This window comes from Podarcis pityusensis, assembly GCF_964106645.2.
Source record: "Podarcis pityusensis genome assembly, chromosome: 11".
In the NCBI taxonomy this organism is placed as follows: domain Eukaryota; kingdom Metazoa; phylum Chordata; class Lepidosauria; order Squamata; family Lacertidae; genus Podarcis; species Podarcis pityusensis.
In genome coordinates this window covers 9,930,261-9,955,528 of record NC_138036.1, presented here as the reverse complement: position 1 = coordinate 9,955,528, position 25,268 = coordinate 9,930,261, and the positions used below count along the sequence as shown (strand labels likewise).

Here is a 25,268-nt window from a genome sequence, read left to right as displayed (position 1 = left end):
TCAGGATGGTGATGGACTACAATTCACATCATCCCTGTTCATTGGCTATGCTGCAGGGGCCAAAGTGAGTCTGAGTCCCACAACAAACGGTACCTCCATGTACCGCCTATTCTCCGCATGGAGCTAGAACTCTCTGTGTTGTTTAACAGTCAAACCCACTTCCCAGGAAACTCTGGGAATTGTAGCCTGCTAACAGCACCCATAAGAAACTGTACTTGCTACAATTCTTTTCTGGGAAGCTGTGATGTTTAAAGTGGCATGATATCGCTTTAAATGCATAGGGCAGATGGGTCCCTAGACTGCGTCCTTTCCCACAATCTGTTTCTCCTCTGAAGTAATCATATCTATTACTGTAGCTCTGCCCTTCCCAAATAGCATTGCCTTTATATCCAGCTTTTTCTCCCTGTCTTTCCTAAATTGCAGCAGAGGAGGAGTGGGAGTGCTTAACCCTTTCCCCACGGACAGTGCAAATTGCCTTGCTCCCAATAACAGGCTGGAGGAAGGAGGAGTGATGAGTCGGATGCAGGTTTTCTGGTGTCTGGAAAGAGCTCCTTTTCCACTTCCAGCTTAAAGCAGAACAGCAGTGATTCGGGCACTACTAAATCTTCCACATCTGGAAACATCTGGTTAGGGTGCTTGGCAACAGAGCTAATGAAGTTGGAGCACTTTGCTAAACCTCAGCAAAACTAAGCAGCTCAAGTTTGTTCATTTAGTTTAGGCACCCCCAAACTTGGCCCTCCAGATGTTTTTGGACTACAACTCCCACCATCCCTAGCTAATAGGACCAGTGGTCAGGGATGATGGGAATTGTAGTCCCAAAAAATCTGGAGGGCCAAGTTTGGGGATGCCTGATTTAGTTGATAAGATTTATATACCCCTTGACTGCAAAAACCCTAAAAGTGGCTTACAGAGAGTTAGCTTGCAAACAAGCTAAGGTTTATGAAATACTATTAATAAAAGGCTGTTTCGCACCACCGCAAGGTCTTTTGTTTTGATTTAGTTAGCTTGGCTTCTGTAGCATAGTAAGTACAGGTATCAGAGTCCAACAACTTCTCATGATCTAGCAAACAGCTTTGAAAGCAAACTAAGGATAACATAGGCAACGCTGGAAGATCACAACACAGAGGAACAAGCAGCTTTCAAAACTGGCTCCCACCAGAACTATTTTTCTAGAAAAAGAGGAGCCAGAACTCACCAGGAATGATTCTCTTATAATGGCAATGGCGCCCACCTGAGAGGGGCCGGAACTGAGTTCTGGTGAGTTGTGGCTGGGGGAAAAAATCCTGCCTCCCACCCAGTTCAAATAGCAGACCAGGGTAGTTGAAAACGAGACTTTTTCAGAAGCTATCTTCTTCCTTTTTCAGAAAGATCTCCCAGAAATAAAATTTCCCAAAGTCGTACATTGCAACTGAAAACTCAGATGGATTTAAGAGGGAAGGTTTGTGAGCAGTTATCAGCAAGAACCCAAAGTCATGCTTCAAAATCCTTCTGGGGAACATTATTTTATGCTGTCAAGACATCTCAAGTCTTGGGAGGTGAAACCTTGAGGCAAGGAAGAAAGCCACAAAACACACAGACAGACAGACACACATTTCTCGCGGAAGGCTCCTGTTTCCCTTACCTGGTTTTGATTATGAGGTGCTACGTTCTTGCCTCGCGAAGAGGAACGGTTGCCTTCTACCTGTTCATTGCAGTCAGCTGTCCACTGAAACAAAAGAGAAAGGGACAGAAAGGCGCCATGTGAAACAACTGCTTTGAGGAGGAGAACAACTTCACAAAGAACTTCGTTTGAGCTTGAAACTGGAGATTGAAGGGGAATCATTTTAAACCAGCCCTGCTGCGAGTCTATGCAGAAAGTTACTGCCCCACAAATTTATTTTTTAGCCTGCCTGCCCACAGGTCAGCCACTTGTGGAATATCGACAGCCTAAAATTGATGGAGCTGCATGGAATGGATAAAATTAATCAAGGGGGTGGACTGGAGCCCCCTCCCCCAAAAAAACCCTGGTTTCCCTGCTCTAGAGGCAGCGGTGGTTCGTGCTGGAGCAGGACCAAGGTTGAAATCCCCACTCGGCCATGAAGCTCGCTGGGTGACCTTGGGCCAGTCACTGCCTCCCAGTCTAACCAACCTCACAGGGTTGTCGTTTTGGGGATTAAATGCTGAGGGGGAGAACCATGCCCACTACCTTGAGATCCTTGGAGAAAAAGCTGGGATATAAATGAAATAAATAATACAGCTGGAAGAGGTGCTTCCCAGAGGGGGAGAGAGAGTGAGCTGTAAACCAGCTTGAGAAAAAGGTGGGATATTATTGTTGCTGTTGTTGTTGTTATTTATTAAATGTGTATACCATCCTTCATCTGAAGATAACAGGGCCGTTCACAATACAACATAAAATACAAATACAAACGAGAAGAAAACCCAAAACAAGCCAATAACCTCCTTCCTACAAATACTTTTATAAAAGGCATTTAAAGAGGAACGTTTTTGCCTGGCGCCTAAAGGTGTACAGTGGTACCTCAGGTTAAGTACTTAATTCGTTCCAGAGGTCCGTACTTAACCTGAAACTGTTCTTAACCTGAAGCACCACTTTAGCTAATGGGGCCTCCTGCTGCTGCCGCACCGCCAGAGCACAATTTCTGTTCTCATCCTGAAGCAAAGTTCTTAACCTGAAGCACTATTTGTGGGTTGGCAGAGTCTGTAACTTGAAGCGCATGTAACCTGAAGCGTATGTAACCTGAAGTACCACTGTATAATGAAGGCGCCAGGCAAACCTCCCTGGGGAGCGCATTCCACAAATGGGGAGCCCCTGCAGAAAAGACCCCGTCTTCGTGTTGCTGCCCCTCCGGCACTCTGGCGGAGTAAGCACACAAAAAGGGGCCTCAGACAATGATCGCAGGGTCTGGGTCAGTTCGTATGGGGAGAGAATATAAATGCCATTCTTCATCATCATCGCAAATGGCACCCGATTCGTTGTACTCTCCCCACTGCACCTTACAGCCCCTCGTCCAAGTTCGCCCACCTGTACGCACCTGCGAAACATTAGACTGCGTTTTCTCGCTCTCCCCGTCCCCTTCCGTCTTGTCCGTTAGCAAGCCTTGCACCTGATACTCCAAAACGTAGCTGTCGATGAAACGCTCCAGCTCTTCGATTTCCTGCGAACGGTTGCTCCCTGCCTCAGACGAGGCAGAAGCCGCAGAGGAATTTTCCATCACTCTGGATAGGGAGCCAAGAGTGGAAGGGGCCTAAGGGCAGGAGGGGTAGGAGAAGGAGAGAGAAGACATGGTTTTTACCTATGTGCCAATATTCGCATTTAAAAACAGAGAAGTCTGAAGAACTGCTCACATCTCCACCATCTGTCTGGGAATCTTTGGACCTGCACTGTTTCCACACACCAACAACGCATCCTTTAGAATTTTACCTGTGATATTTCATTTGCGGAATCAGAACGAATTTCAGGAACGAAAAAACCTATATTGAAAAAATACGATGTTCCAGCTGCCTGACCCCAAAATGGCAATGAGGCATTCCGTTTTTGTGATGTACTGAAGTTCTCACCCTGGGCCAGCAGGGGGATACTGTAGATAGTTATGCAAATAAGGGATCGAAAGTGGCGTTCAGTGATTGGATAGTTTTAGAAAATTGTTACAGTTACGTTGTACTGGAGCTCTATATAAGCAGGCTGACTGAACCCTTCAGTTCAGTTCTGTCCTGGCCTGTGAATAAACCAGAGCTGTTTGAAGAATCGCTGTGTCGTCTGATATATTCACCCACAACTTAACAGTTTTGGCTATTGTAACCCTAGTTTAAGGAGCCATTTGTTTCCAACGCTGCACATTACGATTCCCAGAGTCCTCTGGGAAGAAGGACTGATAGTTAAACCGGTTCAAGTCTGTGGTGCGAATGTGCCCCTTAGGCTTAGATTGGGGCATGGAGGGAGGGATTTTCAGCGGCAACCAGAAACATAAATCTTTTGGGAACATGCCAGACTAGGCCTGGGAGATATATATTGCTATATTGCCCAGGACCGGTATGAGGAGCAGACCACGATGTTGGTTTCACTCAGCGGTATACTGGAGCTGAAACGGCTGCGCTCCTGAGTCCCTCTGCCAGCGGTGCAACTTCATCCAAGGGTGCTGCTGGCAGAGGGGCTCGGAATCACGGCGGTTTCACCAGCAATGTACTGCTGAGTGAAACCAGCATCACAGTCTGTCCTCATATTGTGCAGAGGGAGAAACAAGCTGCAGATGGGGTAGGCTTCTTCTACACCACAGCTGAGTGAAGCCCAATGCTGCTGAGGAATTGGGGCTCGCTCAGCTGGGGGGGGGGAGCCCTCCCACCCCCAAGGTGAGCAGTGGTCTAGGCCAGATGCATTGGCCCTAGGCTGCGAGGCACTGGAGAGAAAGGGCCCCAGCTCCGGCGGTGAGCTCTGTGACAGCTTCACCCTGCATCTAACCTGCTAAAGCTAATGCAGCTTGTTTTAATAATAATAATAATAATACAGTCATACCTCAGGATAAATGTGCTTCACATTGAGCGTTTTCAGGTTACGCTCCGTGGCGACCCGGAAGTAACGGAGCGCATTACTTCCAGGTTTCGCCGCTCACGCAGACACTCAAAATGACGTCACGTGCATGCGCAGTAGCGGCGAATCGCGACCTGAACATGCGCAGTCACGGGTTACACTCTACTCAGGATGTGAACGGGGCTCCGGAACGGATCCTGTTCGCATCCAGAGGTACCACTGTAATAATAATAATAATAATAATTTATTTCCCCAGCCACTCTGGGCAGCTCCCAGCAGAAAATTAAACGCGGAATAAAATGTCAAACATTAAAAACTTCCCTAAACAGGGCTGCCTTCAGATGTCTTCTAAAAGTCAGATAGTTGTTTCTTTCCTTGACATCTGAAGAAAGGGCATTCCACAGGGCGGGCGCCACTACTGAGAGGGCCCTCTGCCTGGTTCCCTGCAACCTCACTTCTTGCAATGAGGGAACCGCCAGAAGACCCTCAAGAGCTGGGCCTCAGTGTCCGGGTAGAACGATGTGGGTGGAGACGCTCCTTCAGGTATACAGGTATACAGGGCATTTAGGGCTTTGAAGGTCAACACCCAACACTTTGAATTGGGCTTGGAAACAGTATATCGCAGTATAGTCTTCAAACCATGATGTTTGACTGGTGATGCGCTGCGATGCTGAAAATCTAACATCGCCCAGCCCTGCGCCAGACGCACGTGAAAGAATTAAAATAGAATGGGAGTTCCTCTTTCGCACACCTTCACCACCCTTGGGGGGGGGGGGTTCCAAGAAGCAAGCCATTATTAGCTCCTTCCAATCTGTGTGAGCATGTGCTTTGAGCCCCGTGGCAAGCCAAAGATGGCCGAACAAGAGACCCAATTACCAAGGTCAGCTAACAATGGGAAATCAAAAGGCTCAGCACCGGGCGAGGCAAAGAAAAGAGGTGACGGCGGGGTACACATTTAGCTCTTCGAGCGCAGGAAGCCAAGAGATTCTTCCGAGCTCCGCTCTGCAGCGTTGCAGGCGGACCCCCGAAAGAAACGAAGCTGCGACAAAAGGTTTTGCTTAAACCTCCGCATGAAAGCGCAGCCCATTGTAGTCCCTCCTGCAACACGACAATGGAGAGAAGCCGTTAAAGGCCGCCACTCACCAGGGCTCTTATTGCGGAACTGACAGATGGACAATGCCAAGCCAGGCGTGACATATGGGAACATGAATAAACACGGCACAGGGGGTGACGGAAGAGTAAATAATTAACTGGTTCTTAGAGGATAGCGGGACAGAATGAACTGTTGACTCCAGAGTCGGGACTGCAAATGGTCCGGATTCAGGTTTCGGCTCATTGGCCCCCTTAAAAAAAATATTAAAAATGCTATTAACTGGGGGATAACTCGGCATACCTGCTGCAATTTCAGGCAAGCTATCCATCTCTCGGTGGGACAGCATCAAATCTCTGGAAGTCACTGCCTATTGACGTTTAGGCAGGTGCCTTCATTGTACCGCTTTCAATGCCCGCTAAAACTTTCCCCTTAAGACAAGCCTACCCAGACATGTAAATTTATTATGCACCATTGTGAGGGGTTGTCGTTGTTTTTAATCTGCTAGTTTGTTATCTGTTTATTAGGTCTGACACTTCTAATTGCTACTTTAAGCATTTTACACCATTTCATGAAAAGCGCTGATATTTTAAAAATGATAAAGTGGTATACAAAACATGCTAAATGTAAGTACAGTGGTACCTCTGGTTACATACGCTTCAGGTTACAGACTCCGCTAACCCAGAAATATTGCTTCAGGTTAAGAACTTTGCTTCAGGATGAGAACAGAAATTGTGCTCCAGCGGCACAGCAGCAGGAGGCGGCCCCATTAGCTAAAGTGGTGCTTCAGGTTAAGAACAGTTTCAGGTTAAGTACGGACCTCCAGAACGAATTAAGTACTTAACCTGAGGTACCACTTTAGCTAATGGGACCTCCCGCTGCTGCCGCGCCGCCTCCGCACTATTTCTGTTCTCATCCTGAAGCAAAGTTCTTAACCCGAGGTACTATTTCTGGGTTAGCGGAGTCTGTAACCTGAAGTGTCTGTAACCTGAGGTACCACTGTAAATGTATGTTCTGAACATAAAGGTAAAGGTAAAGGGACCCCGGACCATTCGGTCCAGTTGTGACCAACTTTGGGGTTGCGGTGCTCATCTCGCTTTATTGGCCGAGGGAGCCAGCGTACAGCCTCCAGGTCATGTGGCCAGCATGACTAAGCTTCTTCTGGCGAACCAGAGCAGTGCACGGAAACGCCGTTTACCTTCCCGCTGGAGCGGTACCTATTTATCTACTTGCACTGACGTGCTTTCGAACTGCTAGGTTGGCAGGAGCAGGGACCGAGCAACGGGAGCTCACCCTGTCGCGGGGATTCAAACCGCCGACGTTCTGATCGGCAAGTCCTAGGCTCTGTGGTTTAACCCAGAGCGCCACCTGCGTCCCTTATGTTCTGAACATAAAGGCGGTCAAAATAATTGTACAAGGCAAAATGGCCCTCCTAGCCCAGAAGGCACTCTGAGTCGGGACCAATCTGGAGTCCGCAAGCACAGAATAAATGGCAACAGAACCACTGTGCTTTGTCTCCAGCATTTGATAATCCTAGGATAGGGAACCTATGGACCAGCGTTCGGAATTAGCCAGGCGCTAGGCGCATTTTGCAACTGAGGACTGTCAGAATGCAAGCTCTTTGAGAAGTCTTGTCGCTGTGTGTGGCAACTGAGAGAATACAGTAAAAGAATAAAATCCCAACAAGACTTTGTTTTTGCGTCCATCACCTAGGTTCCGGGAGCCATGTGGCAAATAGCTTTTCTATCCTAGTTTCTAACACTGCTGTAGGCCCCCCCATCGCCCCAGATCATTGGCCATGCTGGCTGGGATGGAGTTGGGAGTCGAGGTAATTGTTGTTGTTTAGTTGTGTCTGACTCTTCGTGAATCCATGGACCAGAGCACAACTGGCACTCCTGTCTTCCACTGCCTCCCTCAGTTTGGTCAAACTCATGCTGGTAGCTTCGAGAACACTGTCCCACCAACTCGTCCTCTTCTCCTTGTGCCCTCAATCCTTCCCAACATCAGGGTCTTTTCCAGGGAGTCTTCTCTTCTCATGAGGTGGCCAAAGTATTGGAGCCTCAGCTTCACGATCTGTCCTTCCAGTGAGCACTCAGGGCTGATTTCCTTCAGAATGGATAGGTTTGATCTTCTTGCAATCCATGGGACTCTCAAGAGTCTCCTCCAGCACCATAATTCAAAAGCATCAGTTCTTCAGCGATCAGCCTTCTTTATGGTCCAGCTCTCACTTCCATACAAATCCCTGCTCAGCCAGGAAACTCACTGGGTGACCTTGGCTGCTTCTTGGCCTGCCCTACCTCACAGGGATATTATTGTGAGAAAGTGGAGAGAGGGAGAGATGTATGGACACCACACATTGAGGTCCTTTGAGCAAAGGTGAGCTGTTAAAAGAGTTATGGCCCTTCCAAGGGATCCTTGATTTATAATGTAAATATGTTGGTTGAAAGAAAGTAGAGTTTGGGTCCCTGCTCAATAACCAGCTTGTCACCTGTCAACTACTGCTCTTTAAACTGATCTGTGTTTTCTGCAGGCTCGTGAATGTAGGCTGAAAGTTGACTTGCATACTTGAGGAGAGACTCCTGCCTGAAACCCTGGAAAGCTGCTGCCAGTCTGAGTTGACAACATGGAGGTAGATGGACCAGTGGTCTGACTCTGTCTAAGGCAACTTCCTAAGTCCCTCTATCCCTCTAAGGCAGGGGTCAGCAAACTTTTTCAGCAGGGGGCCGGTCCACTGTCCCTCAGACCTTGTGGGGGGCCAGACTATATTTTGGGGGGGAAAATATGAATAAATTCCTATGCCCCACAAATAACCCTGAGATGCATTTTAAATAAAAGCACACATTCTACTCATGTAAAAACACCAGGCAGGTCCCACAAATAACCCAGAGATGCATTTTAAATAAAAAGGGCACATTCTACTCATGTAAAAACACACTGATTCCCGGACCATCCGCGGACCGGATTGAGAAGTCGATTGGGCTGGATCCGGCCCCCGGGCCTTAGTTTGCTTACCCATGCTCTATGGAGACTCGAAGAAAACCTTTTAAAGTAGGTTGTCTTCCGTTTACGAAATCTGAATTCGGGAAAGGCTGGTTGAACGCTTCTCTGCCAACACACAGAGCTGCCCATTTTTCAGAATTCTCTCTTGACCACGGTTAGAAACTGGCAGGACCAGATCTGGCAATGGCAGATCTTGCTGCAGCCTCCCCACGCATAGGAGATCAGGTGGAGGCATACACAGATAAGATGCAATCAAAGCAGAAAATGAGAAGAGCATCTCTCTGTCTCAAGCGCTTCCGCTCAGGGGCAGTAATAATAGCTGGCGCTAACCTTTGAATAACTGAACTGCGTGGAAAGGAGTTTCCCGGTTAACTTTTAATCCCCTGGAAAACACAGGTTTTTAAACGGAAAAGCTGGCAGGCCTTTAAAATATACAGTGGTACCTCTGGTTGTGAAAGGGATCCGTTCCGGAGGCCCATTCGCAACATGAGCAGAATGCAACCCACGTCTGCGCATGCGCGGGTCGCGATTCGCCGCTTCTGCGCATGATGTCATTGTGCGCGTCTGCACGTGCGGCGAAACCCGGAAGTAACCCTTTCCGGTACTTCCAGGTCTCCATGGGACGCAACCTGAAAATGCTCAACCTGAAGCAAACATAACAAGAGGTATGACTGTACTGTTATGAGCAGGAACCATTCTAATTACTAAAGCGTATCTCAGTCTTGCATCAGCTCCACTTGTTCCCCAAAACGCACTGCAGATTTAATGCGGCAGCCAGGGACAAACTACGGGGTGAGATGCTTTTGTGTGAGTGAATGCCATGTGCCTGCCTCTGGCGTGGAACAGAGTAGAGGCATGGCAGGTCAAAGCCCATCTTTAATCCAGGAAGTGAGGAAAACAAGCAATGCCACTTCCTATCAGCCCATGCAAATGATTTCAGTTTCTAATGTATATCCCAGCGTTCTTGTTAGAAGACAATGCAAGAAGGCCTGCCTCTGTTATTTACTAAAGCTGCCAGTAATTCAGTGTTTCTCAAACCTGAGTCTCCAACCGTTGTTGGACTACAACTCCCATCACCCCTGACCACTGGTCCTGCTAGCTAGGGATGATGGGAGTTGTAGTCCCACAATGTTTGAGGAAACAGTGCAAACTGAACCAGGTAGGGCTGGAAATTAAAAAGGTAAAGGGACCCCTGACCATTAGGTCCAGTCGTGACCGACTCTGGGGTTGCGGCACTCATCTCGCTTTATTGGCCGAGGGAGCCGGTGTACAGCTTCTGGGTCATGTGGTCAGCATGACTAAGCCGCTTCTGGCGAACCAGAGCAGCGCATGGAAACACCGTTTACCTTCCTGCCAGAGTGGTACCTATTTATCTACTTGCACTTTGATGTGCTTTCAAACTGCTAGGTTGGAAGGAGCAGGGATCGAACAACGGGAGCTCACCCCATCGTGGGGATTCAGACTGCCGACCTTCTGATCGGCAAGCCCTAGGCTCTGTGGTTTAACCCACAGCGCCACCCGCGTCCCCTAGCTGATAAACCTAACGCTGAATTCAAGACACCTTCCTATGCAACGTTCTGCAAACAAAGCACGTGCTGTACCCACAAGCTACAGTCTTGTCCTTCATTCTGGAGCTCCCTAGAACAGGCGTAGGGGACCTTTGGCCCTCCAGATGTTCCTGAACCACAGCTCCCATCAGCTCCAGCAAGCATGGCCAGGAATTGTGGGTATCATCAACATCTGGCGGTTCTCCACACCTGCTCTAGAAGTTTGGGGGCAGGAGCTATGGTGGGGGACATACAAGCCAAGAAGTCATCTTTCACATTCAGGGGTCCGTGTGAGAAGCATTGCCCTTGTTGCTCCACAATACCTCTGGAGTCACTTCCCCCTTAAGCTCTCCTACCACACTTCAGTCCACAAGAAGAACTTCCAGCAATATCCTGAGCAGCCGCCTTGCTACGCTTCAGCCTCCCGCTCCTGGCTTGTATCGTTAGGCTGTAAGCTCTCCTGCCAAGGTAATGTGATGGGATTTGGCCTTTGTGCACCTGGGCTTGCTGTGAGGTGTCAGATATGCTTAAGAAAGCGGAATGCCAAGATATAATCAGAGTGTGTACATGTTCAGTGCCAAAAGAAAGAAAATAAACACCCCAAGCTGTATGTGAAGAAGAAAGCTGAATTCTACAACCAGGAAAGTTTTCCAACTATGAAATGAACAAATGTGATTTGCAGTTTATCCTCCACCCAGATTCGGCTTTTGAAAACTGGGCTACTAACTTAAATTTGCACCATGCTGGGAGAGGAGAAGGCAGGGATTTTTTATTATTATTTATTTCTCTATTAAATTTCCGTCAAATAACGTTGAGCTTAAAGGCAATTGTTGCCTCTGCCTGAAACTCTTCCCCCAACTCTTGCATCAGATGGTGGTGGCACCAAAAAGTGTTCTCAGTGTCATGTTTATGGGTTTTGTTGCATGTTATGTTTTAAATTTGACTACTCTGCTCTGTATGTCGCCCAGAGAACATGTTTGTTAGGCGACGCCTAAGCTGAATTAATGATGACGACTGGAAGGAAATGAGCCGGTGGAAATTAACACGCTGCCAAGCTGAATGGGGATGGAAATAGGGAGGTGAAGCTTATCCTTAAAATAATAATAATAATAATCAGACATTTTTGTAAGGCTTTGACCATGAAGGAAGAAGGTCTGAGAGGAGGAGTAGCTTAGGGGATCCGAGAACGTGATTCACATACAGGAGAGTTCCAAGTTCAGGCCTGGCCTGCGATTCTCCTGGTCTCTGCTGCTGAGAGTCTTCTAAGCAAAGATGCCAACCAACATTATGAAATACTGGGCCAGTGTTTAAAAGTACCTTGGCAAGGCGTTTTGAAGCAGTGTTCAAAATTAGCCAGGTGCAATTTCAACCACACGGAAATCTCTGGACACCAGGTTGGCTTCAGACATCTCCACTTGGCTGACCTTAAGCAGGTAAGCTTGTTTATTATTACAGTCATACCTCATGTTACGTTTGCGCGTTTTCAGGTTGCGTCCTGCGGTGACCCGGAAGTACCGGAAAGGGTTACTTCCGGGATTTGCCACTCACGCATGCACAGATGCACAAAATGACATCATGCGCATGCACAGAAGCGGTGAATCGCGACCCGCATGTGCGCAGACACGGGCTGCCTTCTTTTCAGCTTGCGAATGGGCCTCCGGAACGGATCCCGTTCGCAACCAGAGGTACCACTGTATTAATTATATTTTTTATTTATGTATACCCTGCCCATCTGGCTGGGTTTATTGCATTTCTATCCCACCTTTTTCTCCAGGGAGTGCATGGTTCACCCCCCCCTCCTCAGTTAATCCCTACAACGATCCTGTGAGGTAGGTTAAGAGGGCTGTGACTGACTCCAAGGTCACCCAGTGAGCTCCATGACTGAGTGGGGATTTGAACCCTGATCTTCCAGGTCTTGGTCCGGCACTCTAACCACTACACCACCCTGGCTTCCGAGAGTTCTTCTTCCTATGGGGCAGCTCTATAAATTATGTTGGTAAATAAATATGGGGAAAGCAAAAAGGAGAGAAGGATCTGAAAGCATTTTCCTTGAAGCTTGACTTCCGTTTTGTTCTGCATTGTTTTATTTGATGTTTTAATGTGTTGCAAACCGCTTTGAGATTTTTTTCTTTAAATTTTAAAACGGTGTAGAAATGAAATGAATAATGATAATAGACTTCATTGCAAAAGGAAAAGAAAAAAGGCACAGATACATTCCCTTGTGGCGACCGTAACCTAGGTTTAAGGTGCCATTTGGTGATTAGCTTATATATCTAAATTTCTAAAAATGTTCACAGCACCTTGCACCTGATGTCATCGTGATGTCAGGGGGCTGACTATTCGCAGAGCCAAAAATGTTCACCACCCCTGCTGTAAAAGGCAGATTCTTCATACGCTCAGACAGCAATGCCAAGAAGAGAGGCATTAACGGTGTTATAACACCAATCAATCACCCAAAGGCCAGTGGCTCTTTCATTTACCGTATTTTTTGCACCATAACACTCACCTTTTTCCTCCTAGAAAGTAAGGGGAAATGTCTGTGCGTGTTATGGAGGGAATGCCTACGGGTGGTGGTGGGGATCTGCTGCAGTCGTGAGCAGAGGATCCATGGTTCCCCTTCCTTCCTCCATGGCTCGCTTTGAAACAGCAAAGCGGGAGAAGAGCTGCTGAGTGGGGAGGAGAGAGGGACAGAGAGCCTGCTTCTTTAAAGGAGCAAAGCGGGAGAGGAGAGGAGCCGCTTACACGAGTATAAGCGGCTCCTGTCCGCTTCGTTACTTTAAAGCAAGCAGGCTCTCTGTCCCTCTCTCCTCCCCACTCAGCTCGCTAAAGAGCAGCAAAGTTTTTCAGCTCGCTAAGCCGGGGATGAGCGGGAAGGAGGGAGAAAAGCAAAGCCTGCTTTCTTTAAAGGAGCAAAGCGGGAGAGGAGAGGAGCCTTATCCCTTTATACCACTCTTCTTCATTATTAGCAGCATCCTTCTCCACCCACCCCACGCGTGCTTCTTCTCCCCTTATACCCCTCTCCTGCATTATTAGCAGCATCCTTCTCCACACACCCCATGCGTGCTCCTTGTCCCTTGAGTGCTTTTCCTTCCCTCCCCACTTAAAACGTGGTTACAAAGCACGGATCCACATGGATCCTCAGGATTTTTGCACTGGGTCACCCCAAATTCACCATCAGATCACATAGCATGTCCATGGCTACATCTTGCACCAAAAAAATCACGCACCCACTGTTGCCTAGGGTCGCAGTGGTGCCAAAACGTGGTTACAAAGCATGGATCCACATGGATCCTCAGGATTTTTGCACTGGGCTACTACAAACTCACTGTCAGATCACATGTCTGTGGCCACAGCATGAACCACAAAAATCATACATCCACTGTTTCGTTTAGAATATTTTTTTTCTTGTTTTCCTCCTCTAAAAACTACGTGCGTGTTATGGTCGGGTGCGTGTTATAGAGCGAAAAATACGGTAATTTAACATTTCTAATCTGCTCATCGCCATAGTCAATTGCAGGACAGGGTACGATAAACTCCAATCAAAACAATAAACTAGTTGATTTGCATCAAGGCAACAAGAAAAGAAAAGCATCAAGGCAACAATTTCAGAACTATGTCCTTCTAGCCCAGATGTGGGGAACTTTTGGCACGCCAGGTGTTGCTGAACTACAACTCCCATCAGCCCCAGGGGGGCTGGGAGTTGTAGCTCACCGACAACAGGAGAACCCCAGGTTCCCCACTTCTGTTCTCACCTGTCCTGGACAACTGACATCCTACAAATCCATAGCTGTCAACCGTCCCTTATTTGGCGGGAAAGTGCCTTATCCCAGCGCCGTGTCCCGCTTCTGTCCCTTATTGATGATGTCCCTTAAATTTCCTGGGTTTCAAAGGAAGCAGCTCCTCCCCCCCCCCGGCCAGGGAGGAGGGAGGCTCCAACTGTGTTGCTTGGCTGCGTTGCTCACCCAATAAAGAGTCTGAGAACGACTGGGGGGTGGAGCTTGCATGCCTTGTGCCGATCAAATCGGCCGCGTTGCCTGGGGACTCGCCTTTGCTCAGCGCTTCCCAGCGGAGAGGTGACGGTGGTTTTCCTTGCTGCATCCCCTTTGCCGGGTTGCTGCACTGTGGGAACCACCGCTTGTGGCTTTGTTTGGCTGCTGGCTGGGCTTTCTGCCTTTGGCTCGGAGGGGCATACCTGTGCTGGGAAAATCCCTTATTTTGGCTGCTGATCCCTTATTTCCGAGGCTGCTGGTCCCTTATTTTCAAATCTGTAAGTTGACAGCTATGTACAAATCCCCGAGTAAATAAGTGTGTGGACACCATTTTAATGGGGTACAAGATTTGGGGAAGAAAGGGAGGAACCCAAAGCAGAGAGTGGCAGCATGCAACACAAACCATGCTTCTCTCATGTTGCAAAGAGATCAGAAGGAGATTTCCCAGTGGAAGTGACCAACAGCATGGCTGAATGTTGGAATGAAGGTTGGTGTATTTTGAAAATGGAAGGTGTAATGCTGGTGGGTCAACAAAAGAGGTTTAAAGACTGTCTTAAGGCAAATTTTAAAAAATGTAGTATAAACACCAACAATTGGGAAACACTGGCATGCGAGCGCTCCAACTGGAGAACAGCCTTTACCAAAGGTGTCATGGGCTTTGAAGACACTCAAACTCAGGACGCAAGGGAGAAACATGCTAAGAGGAAGACACGCTTGGCAAATCCACACCGTGATCAACTCCTGCCCGGAAACCAATGTCCCCACTGTGGAAGGACGTGTGGATCCAGAATTGACCTTCACAGTCAATTACGGACTCATTGTTAAAACCGTGTTTATGGAAGACAATCTTACTCGGCTACAAGTGATTGCCAAAGAAGACGATGATTTTGCTAGTATTCCAGAAGCACAGAAGCAGCACAAGACCTAGGCTGGCTCTCAGGCAGGCCCTGAGGTTTGGGGGGGGGGGGGGACTTGGAAAATGAATGGCCTCCTGTCGGCCATATTGGAAAATGGCATCTATCTCCATCAGGCAGGGGAGCCATTTTGACATGTACCCCAGCCAGGAGGAGGCAGGAAAAGTAAGGATGATAAAGAAAAACCGAGAATGTGAAGGGCACAAGAGGTCAAGGGCTGGCCGAGACCATGAGATAATCCCTATTAGGAGAAGGGGAGAGGACAACATATGGGAATTTAGAAAAGCCGTAGAGTCATGGCAAAATACGGCCAATGAAAGTGGGGATGGGGGGGTGTTATACATAATTTGATGAAATACTTTTCTCCATCTTTGAAGCAAAGTCTGCTCTTTTTAAATTTTATTTTATTTTATGTACAGTCCTTTCAACAGAAGACTTTACATCCAAAATAAACCAGGATACAAGCAAAAACATGACCCACCTATTTTCATTTGTACCAAATTCTTCTCAAATTCCCTTGTTTTTCTATTCTTTAATGTTAAGTCTTCTTTTAACTCCTTGTTCTTAGCCTCTTAAATCACCTAGGCATCCTCAGCAATTTTCCAGGTATTGACCTATGCCTCCCTCCCCCCGACCCATGGCTTCCCTTCACCCAAAGTCTGCTCTTTTTTATGTCTCTCTGCAAAGCACCCTACACACCGGTGTAATACTGATATTAATATTATCATGTCACCCTAGTACCTGTTCATATATCCAAAATGCTGGTAGCCAAAACAGATGCAACACAGGACAAAACTAGGAGGAACTTTATTAGGCAATCTGAATGAATTCATGAATTCAACAGACTATTAGCAGAAAGAAACACACGCACATACATTCTAAGATGAAAGAGTTAATTAAAATATGACATGTCACCAAACTGAAGAGATTGGCAATGTGTGTTGTTGCTTTTTTTTTTTAACGTAGAGAATAGGTTCTTAATAATATTGTCATTTTGGTATTAGTTGGCAGGAAACTGATGAGCTGGAGGTATCTTTTACACTGCAAACACTGCAATTGTTGTGTAATGCATCTTTTGCATATTTTATAGGTGCTTGTTGGTATTTTAGCACTATTGCAACAATTTGCTCACATCGAATAGCCTGTGTTTGCATTTGCTTTTACAGTCATACCTCGTGTTACGTCCGCTTCGCGTTACGCTTTTAGGTTACGTCCCATGGCGACCCGGAAGTACCGGAAAGGGTTATTTCCGGGTTTCGCCGCTCGTGCATGCGCAGAAGCACAAAATTACATCACGCGCATGCGCAGAAGCGGCGAATCGCAACCCGTGCGCAGACGCGCCGCTTCGGTTTGCGTTCCTTTCATGTTGCAAATGGGCCTCCGGAACGGATCCCGTTCGCAACCAGAGGTACCACTGTACTATGCAAAAAATATTCCATATAAAGAAAGTGATGGGAATTTCCAGACCTGTTCTTCCAGTATTTTATTTTTTAAATGAAAAATGATGAGAGGTAATGAGCTTCAATTTTGATTGCAGCCGTGGCACAGAGAAGGGTGGAAGTTGGGGCCATGGGGTCGATAAGAATTTTTCCAGGGTGGTCTGGGTTCAAAGTAAAAACAACGGAAGAGTTGGATTGGGCTAGTTTCTCACAAAAAAAGGGAAAAATATAGTGCCTGTAGATTTTGCCTCCTATCTCAATAAATTTATCTACAATAAATTTCCTTTTTTTAAAAAAAGGAATACAGTCGTACCTTGGATCCTGAACGCCTTGGTACTCGGACGTTTTGGCTCCCAAACGCCGCAAACCCAGAAGTAAGTGTTTCGGTTTTCAAATGTTCTTTGGAACCCAAAGGTCTGATGGGGCTTCCGATTGGCTGCAGGACCTTGCTGCAGCCAATCAGAAGCCACGCTTTGGTTTCCAAACATTTTGGAAGTTGAATGGACTTCCAGAACGGATTCTGTTTGACTTCCGAGGTATGACTGTACAGTGGTGCCTCAGGTTAAGTACTTAATTCGTTCCGCAGGTTCGTTCTTAACCTGAAACTGTTCTTAACCTGAAGCACCACTTTAGCTAATGGGGCCTCCTGCTGCCGCCGCGCTGCCGGAGCACAATTTCTGTTCTCATCCTGAAGCAAAGTTCTTAACCTGAAGCACTATTTCTGGGTTAGCGGAGTCTAACCTGAAGCGTATGTAACCTGAGGTACCACTGTATGGGGATTATGGTTCATGGAGGGGGGCACCTGCCCTCTTAGCCTCCCCTTTGTCAATGCCCATGGGTAGGGAATTTAACCCCTTCCAAAACTACTATTAGACCTGCCTGGGAGAGCAAAAATAATACACACTCCTGCCTTTTTTTCCTGTGCAGTTAAGAGCTGCTCCTGGGAGGAAAGATGACAAAAATAAGGGGAAATGTGTGTGTTGGGTGGGGGGGGGGGACGGTTAAGATCCCCTCCCGAATATGGTGGCTTTGATTTTAAAAAAAAATAAAATCAGAGCCCTTCACTGCTTTTAAGTTAAAAAAACAAAACAAAATAAGAGTAGGGAAGAATTGATCATGGATCTCCAGTGTGACGTCTGTTTTGGCCCCAAGTGATAGTGTTTGCCTCAGCTAATATCAGGATTTTGCCAGTAAAAGTAATGAGATGAAAGCGACTGCTCTTGACAGTGTCATCTAGCTGACTGAGCAAAAGAAAATGGAGAGGGAGGGAGGGGAAAAACAGACTGGGGTGGGGGATGTCTTTCCAAATCCAGCTGGCAAAATGCTTAGCGCTGCAAACTGGTTCAACTGCAACGCAGTCCCTCATTATAGGTATGGTTCTACTTAGTCCTTGAACTCTTTCCCACAACCCACAACCCCGCTCAGACCATAGACCTTTCCCCCCAAGCTGTAGCCCCAAGGGTTTTAGCCCCACCTAACTCTACAATTCAATGCTTCAGTAGAAGAGTGCCCACTCTGCGTACAGGAGGACCCAAATTTAACCTCTGCCATCTCCAGTAGAAAGGACTTGAGATGATAGGAAAGATTTCTATCAAAGGTCTTTCAGAAATACTGTCAGCTACCGTTGGTGGTGCCAGACTTGATCAACACTTTGTCCAATACAGAAAAGGGTGAACAAAATGATCAATGCAAGTTGCTAAGAACTGCAGATGGGGAGAGCGTTCTTACGTCCAGGCCTTGCAGGTGGTCTTCTCCCTGGCATCTGCCTGGCCTCTGTGAGAGCCGAGCGCTGGACTAAATGGGCCTTTGCACTTCTCTCAAGGTTCGCCAAGCTCAATCCCCTAGAGGAGCGGTTCTCAACCTGTGGGTCCCCAGATGTTGTTGGACTACAGTGGTACCTCGGGTTAAGAACTTAATTCGTTCCGGAGGTCCGTCCTTAACTTGAAACTGTTCTTAACCTGAAGCACCACTTTAGCTAATGGGGCCTCCTGCTGCCCCCGGCACACAATTTCTGTTCTCATCCTGAAGCAAAGTTCTTAACCTGAGGTACTATTTCTGGGTTAGCGGAGTCTGTAACCTGAAGCGTCTGTAACCCGAGGTACCACTGTACAACTCCCATCACTCCTAGCTAGCAACGCCAGAGCTCAGGGATGATGGGAGTTGTAGTCCAACAATATCTGGGGACCCACAGGTTGAGAACCGCTGCCTTAGAGGTTGAGAATAGGCAAACCTAAAAGTGCTTCTGCAACATGTGCCTGTCCAGCCTAGACAAACCTTTGTAAGATTCAAGCCCTCCTCAAGGGAGAAAAACCCCATTTGGTATACGGGAATTGGATCTTACTGACAGAACCTTGAAGTAGCAAAGGAGCTTCCACATACCCCGTCATTCATTTTACAAGCTTCTCTTGAGTTAGGTGCTCCAGAGAGATGAGGCTGGGAAGAGCAGGAAACGTCGCCTCAGACACAGGGATGAGTCAATCTTGTCTCAGCCATTAACAGTCCCTAAAGATTGGAGAACTGCCGCATCCTGCTGCATCCATGCCAGACTGTCTCAAAAATCCCTGATCTCTGCATTGCAAGGGACTCCATTTGGCCACAGAGCAGCACTCTGAGACCTTTGACTACCATACAAAGGTAACTCTAGCTCCCCAAGCAAAATGACAATTAATTTGCATCTCAAAACTCTTAATTAATTTGCATCTCAAAAGGGACGCGGGTGGCGCTGTGGCTTAAATCACTGCGTCGCTTGGACTTGCCGTTTGGAAGGTCGGCGGTTCGAATCCCCATGACGGTGTGAGCTCCCATTGCTCTGTCCCTGCTCCTGCCAACCTAGCAGTTCGAAAGCACGCCAGTGGACGTAGATAAATAGGTACTGTTGTGGTGGGAAGGTAAACAGCGTTTCTGTGTGCTCTGGTTTCCATCACGGTGTTCCGCTGTACCAGAAGCGGCTTAGTCATGCTGGCCACATGACCTGGAAAGCTGTCTGTGGACAAACGCCGGCTCCCTTAGCCTGAAAGTGAGATGAGCGCCCGAACCCCTTTGACTGGACTTAACCGCCCAGGGGTCCTTTATCTTTTTTTACCTATACATGTAGAAACATTTCCCCAGCCCCGGAACAGCAGCATCAGTGGCCGATACTACAACAAAGACTGGAAGCATGCAGGTGCCAGAGCTGGGAAAAGTAAGAGTTGGCTCCTTGCCTTAATAGTTTAGTTCTGGAACTTCAATTCCTTCTGCATTGGCAGATCAGACCTCTCTTAACACATCCTGCCTTCTAGAAACCAGGTGTTATCTGTTCAGAGATGTGGCGTATTCAGAGACCGTAGCAAATCAGCTTCCTATACGATGTGCAGCCAGGCATCTTCAAAGCCCTCCGGCCAAAACCTTTTCTTTCTTTCTAAAGAAAGCAATGATGAGAAATGAAATTACCGTATTTTTCGCTCTGTAAGACGCACCAGACCACAAGACGCACCTAGTTTTTGGAGGAGGAAAACAAGAAAAAATATATCCTGAATCTCAGAAGCCAGAACAGCAGTGAAAGCAGCAATCCCTCTTGCTGTTCTGGTTTCTGGGATAGCTGCGCAGCCTGTATTCGCTCCATAAGACGCACACACATTTCCCCTTACTTTTTAGGAGGGGAAAAGTGAGTCTTATAGAGCAAAAAATACGGTATATTCTCCGAGCAAGCAATGCAAGGACAACTTGGCACCAGCCACATCTCTCAGAAATGCAGAGAGTTCAGGGAACGAGCAGGGGTATTTCATACACGGAAATAATTCTGCATGAGGCCAGGGGGGTGGGGCGGGCAAGAAGCCCCAGGTCATGTGACCACCGGGGAGACCTTTTGCAACCTAAGCTAATCCCCCCTTTATAAAGCCTAGGCCTACAGCCCCAATAGCAACTGTGCTTTCTTTCTTTTTTGCTGTTGTTGCTGCACACAGACCCGCGGCTGGGATTCAGAACACATTCCAGAGCCGACAGCCAAGCAAAACAGCAACACTGAGTGCAAGTCTCTTTCTATGCGTGTGTGCTTGCGCACGCCTCACAATATGCATACCAGGGAGACAAAAATAGGCTGCGACAGCCATGCCAAAGATCCCAGTGACGCTCTGCAAGGTTTCAAGTTGCATTTCTTGCATGAAGCAGTGCTCCCCGTTTCCATAACCGGGTACACCAATTTCCCTCTCTGCATCTTTGGTTTGGAGGTTTTCCCTTTCAACATGCACACCTACACACACTGTGGGACAGAGGAGAAGCCAAAACGGTGTTCGTTTCAATATATGGTGTGCGGCATATAAAATCATCCATTTTAAAAAAAACTTCCTTTAATTAAAAGTGGTGGTTTTTTCCTTTGAAGTCCCCCAAAATAGATGACCAAGCCAGATACTGTTTTTATTCACCTGGAAATTCTGGCTGAAGCCTGTCAAATATTGCTGATATCATTTCATAGGAATCACAGAAGCAGGTAGATGTAGCTAGGTGGGGAAAAAAATACTAGGAAAATAACTCTGCTTTCTTTTGCGTCTTTTTTTTTTAAACATGGGGCTACAAAACCTTCCAAAGGTTTGACTTCAACCCCAAAAGAGCCCTCCTAAATTGTCTCCCGAGACACGCGGATGCCAATGGCAGAAGCAAAGTCACAAGTTCCTCAAAGCACAACACAAAAAGCCCTTCGGCCTACAGCGGGTGAGGAACCCTTAAGCAAAACTTATTAATGCCAAACTGGTTCTTGGCACACAGAGATTTTGATATGCAGTTGGCTAAGGCCAAGGACTTTGGCAGCCTTTTTATAGATGGCTTTTAAAGCAAATTCGTGGAGGGCAGATTTATCAATGGGTGCATGTTCCAATGCCTAATCCAGGCATCCCCAAACTCGGCTCTCCAGACGTTTTGGGACTACAATTCCCATCACCCCTGATAACTGGTCCTGTTAGCTAGGGATGATGGGAGCTGTAGTCCCAAACCATCTGGCGGGCCGAGTTTGGGGATGCCTGGCCTAATCAGAAGGGGAAGGTGCCCAACTCAGTGGCAGGGCATCTGCTTTGCATGCAAACGGCCCCGGGTTCAAATTTGGGCCCCTGCTTCACCTTGCAACCATCTTCGTGGTCTTTCTGGCTCCAGGAGAAGACTTTTCTTTTCACTCTAGCCCTTCAGGAGGAAGGGAAAGGAGAATGTTAGCCGCTTTGAGACTCCTTAGGGTAGTGATAAAGTGGGATATCAAATCCAAACTCTTCTTCCTCTTTCTCTTGTCAATAAGTCAAAAACAGCTGCGCTTTAACTACATTTTGGTTGTTATCGTTTCACACAGCGTCTAAAATGATTGTGTTTTATTTGCAAGCCACCAGGAGAACTGGCGTTTTTACAGGCCAGCCGTATCAATCAATCAAATAAATTACTAACTCTCTGCAGAACTTTGCTTCTGCCTTCTGCATTCGACATGGGCACTTGCTCCCAGATTCCTACCGCCATTCCTGCCCTGCTTCCATCAGCTGCCTTGAAAATCAAGCGAATGAAGAACAGGTGGCTGCTTGTCCTCTACTGTGTAACGAATCAGGACCAAAACTGTGTCTACTTTCCAAAGGAGGTGCTCAGCTTTGACTTAAGAAGGAAATCGAAGTGATGCTTCCTTGCAGGAACGAGACTTCGGAGGATGGCAGGATCGGAGCACAAGAAGGGTGGGGGGCGCTTGTACCAGAATCAGGCTCATTTGCCCATCAAGCGCCCCTCCCCCCCGCTTGACCAATCGCAGAGAGGAGCTAGGTGGAGTCATAGATCTAAAAAAAGTGTAGACCTGCACATACTGGCCACCTTCTGTTTTGACTTAAAATGTTCATTTGGGGGTTTCTCAGAATTATGTAAAGGCAAGAAGTTGGAGGGGGGGAGCGCCGGCCCACAATGACACCAACCTGAGAGGTGACAGAACTGCGCTCCGGCTGGGGGAAAAAGCAGTGGAGAAAAGTCTAACAACTTTGCGTTGCTTCAACACCTGGAGGCATTTAATGAGGAGTTTGATAGCCACCTATCAGGGCCACTGGAGATTCCTGCACTGAGCAGGAGACTGGTCTTCGTGGCCCCTTTAAATTCTAAAATCCTTATGATTCAGTAAACTTCAGTTAACCCAAGAAGAATATCCAAAGAACTGGAGTGGCAGGGCAGAGCCATCACAGCTAGTAGCCGTCCTATGAATTTGTCTAATCCCTCTTTTAAAGCCACCCAAGTTAGTTAGAAGTGAGAGCTGTACCATAAAGAAGGCTGACGGCCGAAGAATTGATGCTTTTGAATTATGATGTTGGAGGAGACTCTTGAGAGTCCCATGGACTGCAAGAAGATCAAACCTATCCATTCTGAAGGAAATCAGCCCTGAGTGCTCCCTGGAAGGACAGATCCTGAAGTGGAGGCTCCAATACTTTGGCCACCTCATGAGAAGAGAAGACTCCCTAGAAAAGACCCTGATGTTGGGAAAGACTGAGGGCACAAGGAGAAGGGGACGACAGAGGACAAGATGGTTGGACAGTGTTCTCGAAGCTACAAACATGAGTCTGACCAAACTGCGGGAGGCAGTGGAAGACAGGAGTGCCTGGCGTGCTCTGGTCCAGGGGGTCACAAAGAGTCGGACACGGCTAAACGACTAAACAACGAAGCTAGTTAGTAGCTATCACCACTTCCAGTGGGAGTGAGTTCCACAGATTAATCCGCTGGCGTTCTGTGGCAGTGCAGCTGTGTGGAAACAGCTCTCTGAAAGGCCCGAAAGCCTCCAAGCCACGCTTTCCAAGCCCGGGCTCTTGAATCCAAGCCATTTGGAAACTTCCCACCATTCCCCCGCCAGCTCTTATCAGCAGAGTTCAGGGAGGAGAGCGGCATTAGCAATCGGAACAAAGCTGTCGTTCCAGGCATGTTTTCAAAACAGCCCTGCTCCTGCCACACGCTCCCCATGCGCGCCTCAGAACTGGGCACTCGTCCCAAGGCTTCCGCAGGGTGACCCATGCTTTGCTTTCCGACTCTGCCGGCAATCGCAGTTACAACTGTGCCGCAGAGACCTGGCGAAATCACCCCTGCGCCTCCTTCTCTCTATCCGCACAGAGAAGGGAAACACAGGCTCACCTGTTGCCAGCTGTTTCCGACAGCTGTTTAATGCTACCTAGAGCATGATGAAAGTTTGGAAGGCATCCATAAAAGCAAAACTCTTTTGAGCCTTAATTCCAAGCGCCCCAAGGCATCCGGCACCACTATCTGCCAGAAAGAAATTAGGTGCAGTTGTTGTACATTAGAAAAAAGAAGCACTTCCCAATTAGGCTGGTTGTGAGATACGGCACTTGTGCCAGAGCTCCTCCTTTTAAAATAAAAGCTGGGAAGGAAGAGATGCCAAGGGCCTTCTATGCACAACACAAGTTTGTAATGCTGAGCTTCTATCCCTGTTCTGCTACCCAAGACGACACAATTCATTTTCTTAATATTTAGGCCTACTTTGATCATGGGACGCAGGTGGCGCTGTGGGTTAAACCACAGAGCCTAGGGCTTGCTGATCAGAAGGTCGGCGGTTCGAATCCCCGCAACGGGGTGAGCTCCCGTTGCTCTGTCCCTGCTCCTGCCCACCTAGCAGTTCGAAAGCACATCAAAGTGCAAGTAGATAAATAGGTACCGCTCCGGCGGGAAGGTAAATGGTGTTTCTGTGCGCTGCTCTGGTTTGCCAGAAGCGGCTTAGTCATGCTGGCCACGTGACCCGGAAGCTGTACGCTGGCTCCCTCGGCCAGCATAACGAGATGAGCGCCGCAACCCCAGAGTCGGCCACGACTAGACCTAGCGGTCAGGGGTCCCTTTACCTTTACTTTGATTATGGGATGCACAAACACACACAGAAAGTTTGTTGTGAACCTCCCTGAGATCAACAACATCATCATGCTTCCATAGTTCAATTTTGGAACTTTCCACAGGAGGCGGTGATGGCCTCCAACAAAGTTGGCTTTAAAAAGATTAGACAAATTCATGGAAGAGAGGGCTATCAGTGGCTACTAGCCGTAATAGCTGTGCTCTGCCTCCACAGTTGGAGGCAGCAATAAATAATAATAATAATAATAATAATAATAATAATAATAATAATTTACTGTTTACACCCCACCCATTTGGCTGGGTTTCCCCAGCCACTCTGGGCAGCTCCCAACAGAATATTAAAAACAGGGCTGCCTTCAGATGTCTTCTAAAAGTCAGATAGTTCTTTATTTATTTGACATCTGATGGGAGGGCGTTCCACAGGGTGGGCGCCACTACCGAGAAGGCCCTCTGTCTGGTTCCCTGTAACCTCACTTCTCGCAGTGAGGGAACTGCCAGAAGGCCCTTGGCGCTGGACCTCAGTGTCTGGGCAGAATGATGGGGATGAAGACACTCCTTCAGGTATACTGGGCCTTTGAGGCCGTTTAGGGCTTTAAAGGTCAACACCAACACTTTGAACTGTGCTTGGAAACATACTGAGAGCCAATGTAAGTCTTTCAGGACCGGTGTTATGTGGTCTCAGCGGTTGCTCCTAGTCACCAGTCTAGCTGCCGCATTCTGGATTAGCTGCGTCTGAATGTCAGTTGCTGGAAAAAGCAGGAGGGGAGAGTGATATTGCCCTCGGATCCTGCTTGTTGGTATTCCACAGGCATCTGTTTGGCCACTGTGAGAACAGGATGCTGGACTAGATGGGCCATTGGTCTGATCCAGCAGTCTCTTCTTATGTCCCATAAGCACAACTCCTTGCACAATGGGGAATTCCTCTCCTCCTCCTCTCATA

The 25,268-nt window shown here is 47.7% G+C and overlaps 1 protein-coding gene and 1 long non-coding RNA gene across 4 annotated transcripts in view; both read right to left on the bottom strand.

Annotated features, from left to right (window-relative positions):
• LOC308458825 overlaps nt 1-25,268 on the bottom strand; it is a 470,973-nt gene that overhangs the window by 135,974 nt on the left and 309,731 nt on the right. The gene's annotated exons all lie outside the window — the stretch shown is intronic.
• CTIF (cap binding complex dependent translation initiation factor) overlaps nt 1-25,268 on the bottom strand; it is a 201,305-nt gene that overhangs the window by 135,974 nt on the left and 40,063 nt on the right. For all 3 annotated transcript variants that reach the window (XM_080973494.1, XM_080973495.1, XM_080973496.1), the window contains exons 2-3: nt 3,030-3,242; nt 1,622-1,705 (exon numbers count right to left, since the gene is read on the bottom strand). In XM_080973494.1, the coding sequence (XP_080829620.1) occupies nt 1,622-1,705; nt 3,030-3,209 (264 nt within the window). In that variant the 5' untranslated portion in view covers nt 3,210-3,242. The remainder of the gene's footprint in view (nt 1-1,621; nt 1,706-3,029; nt 3,243-25,268) is intronic.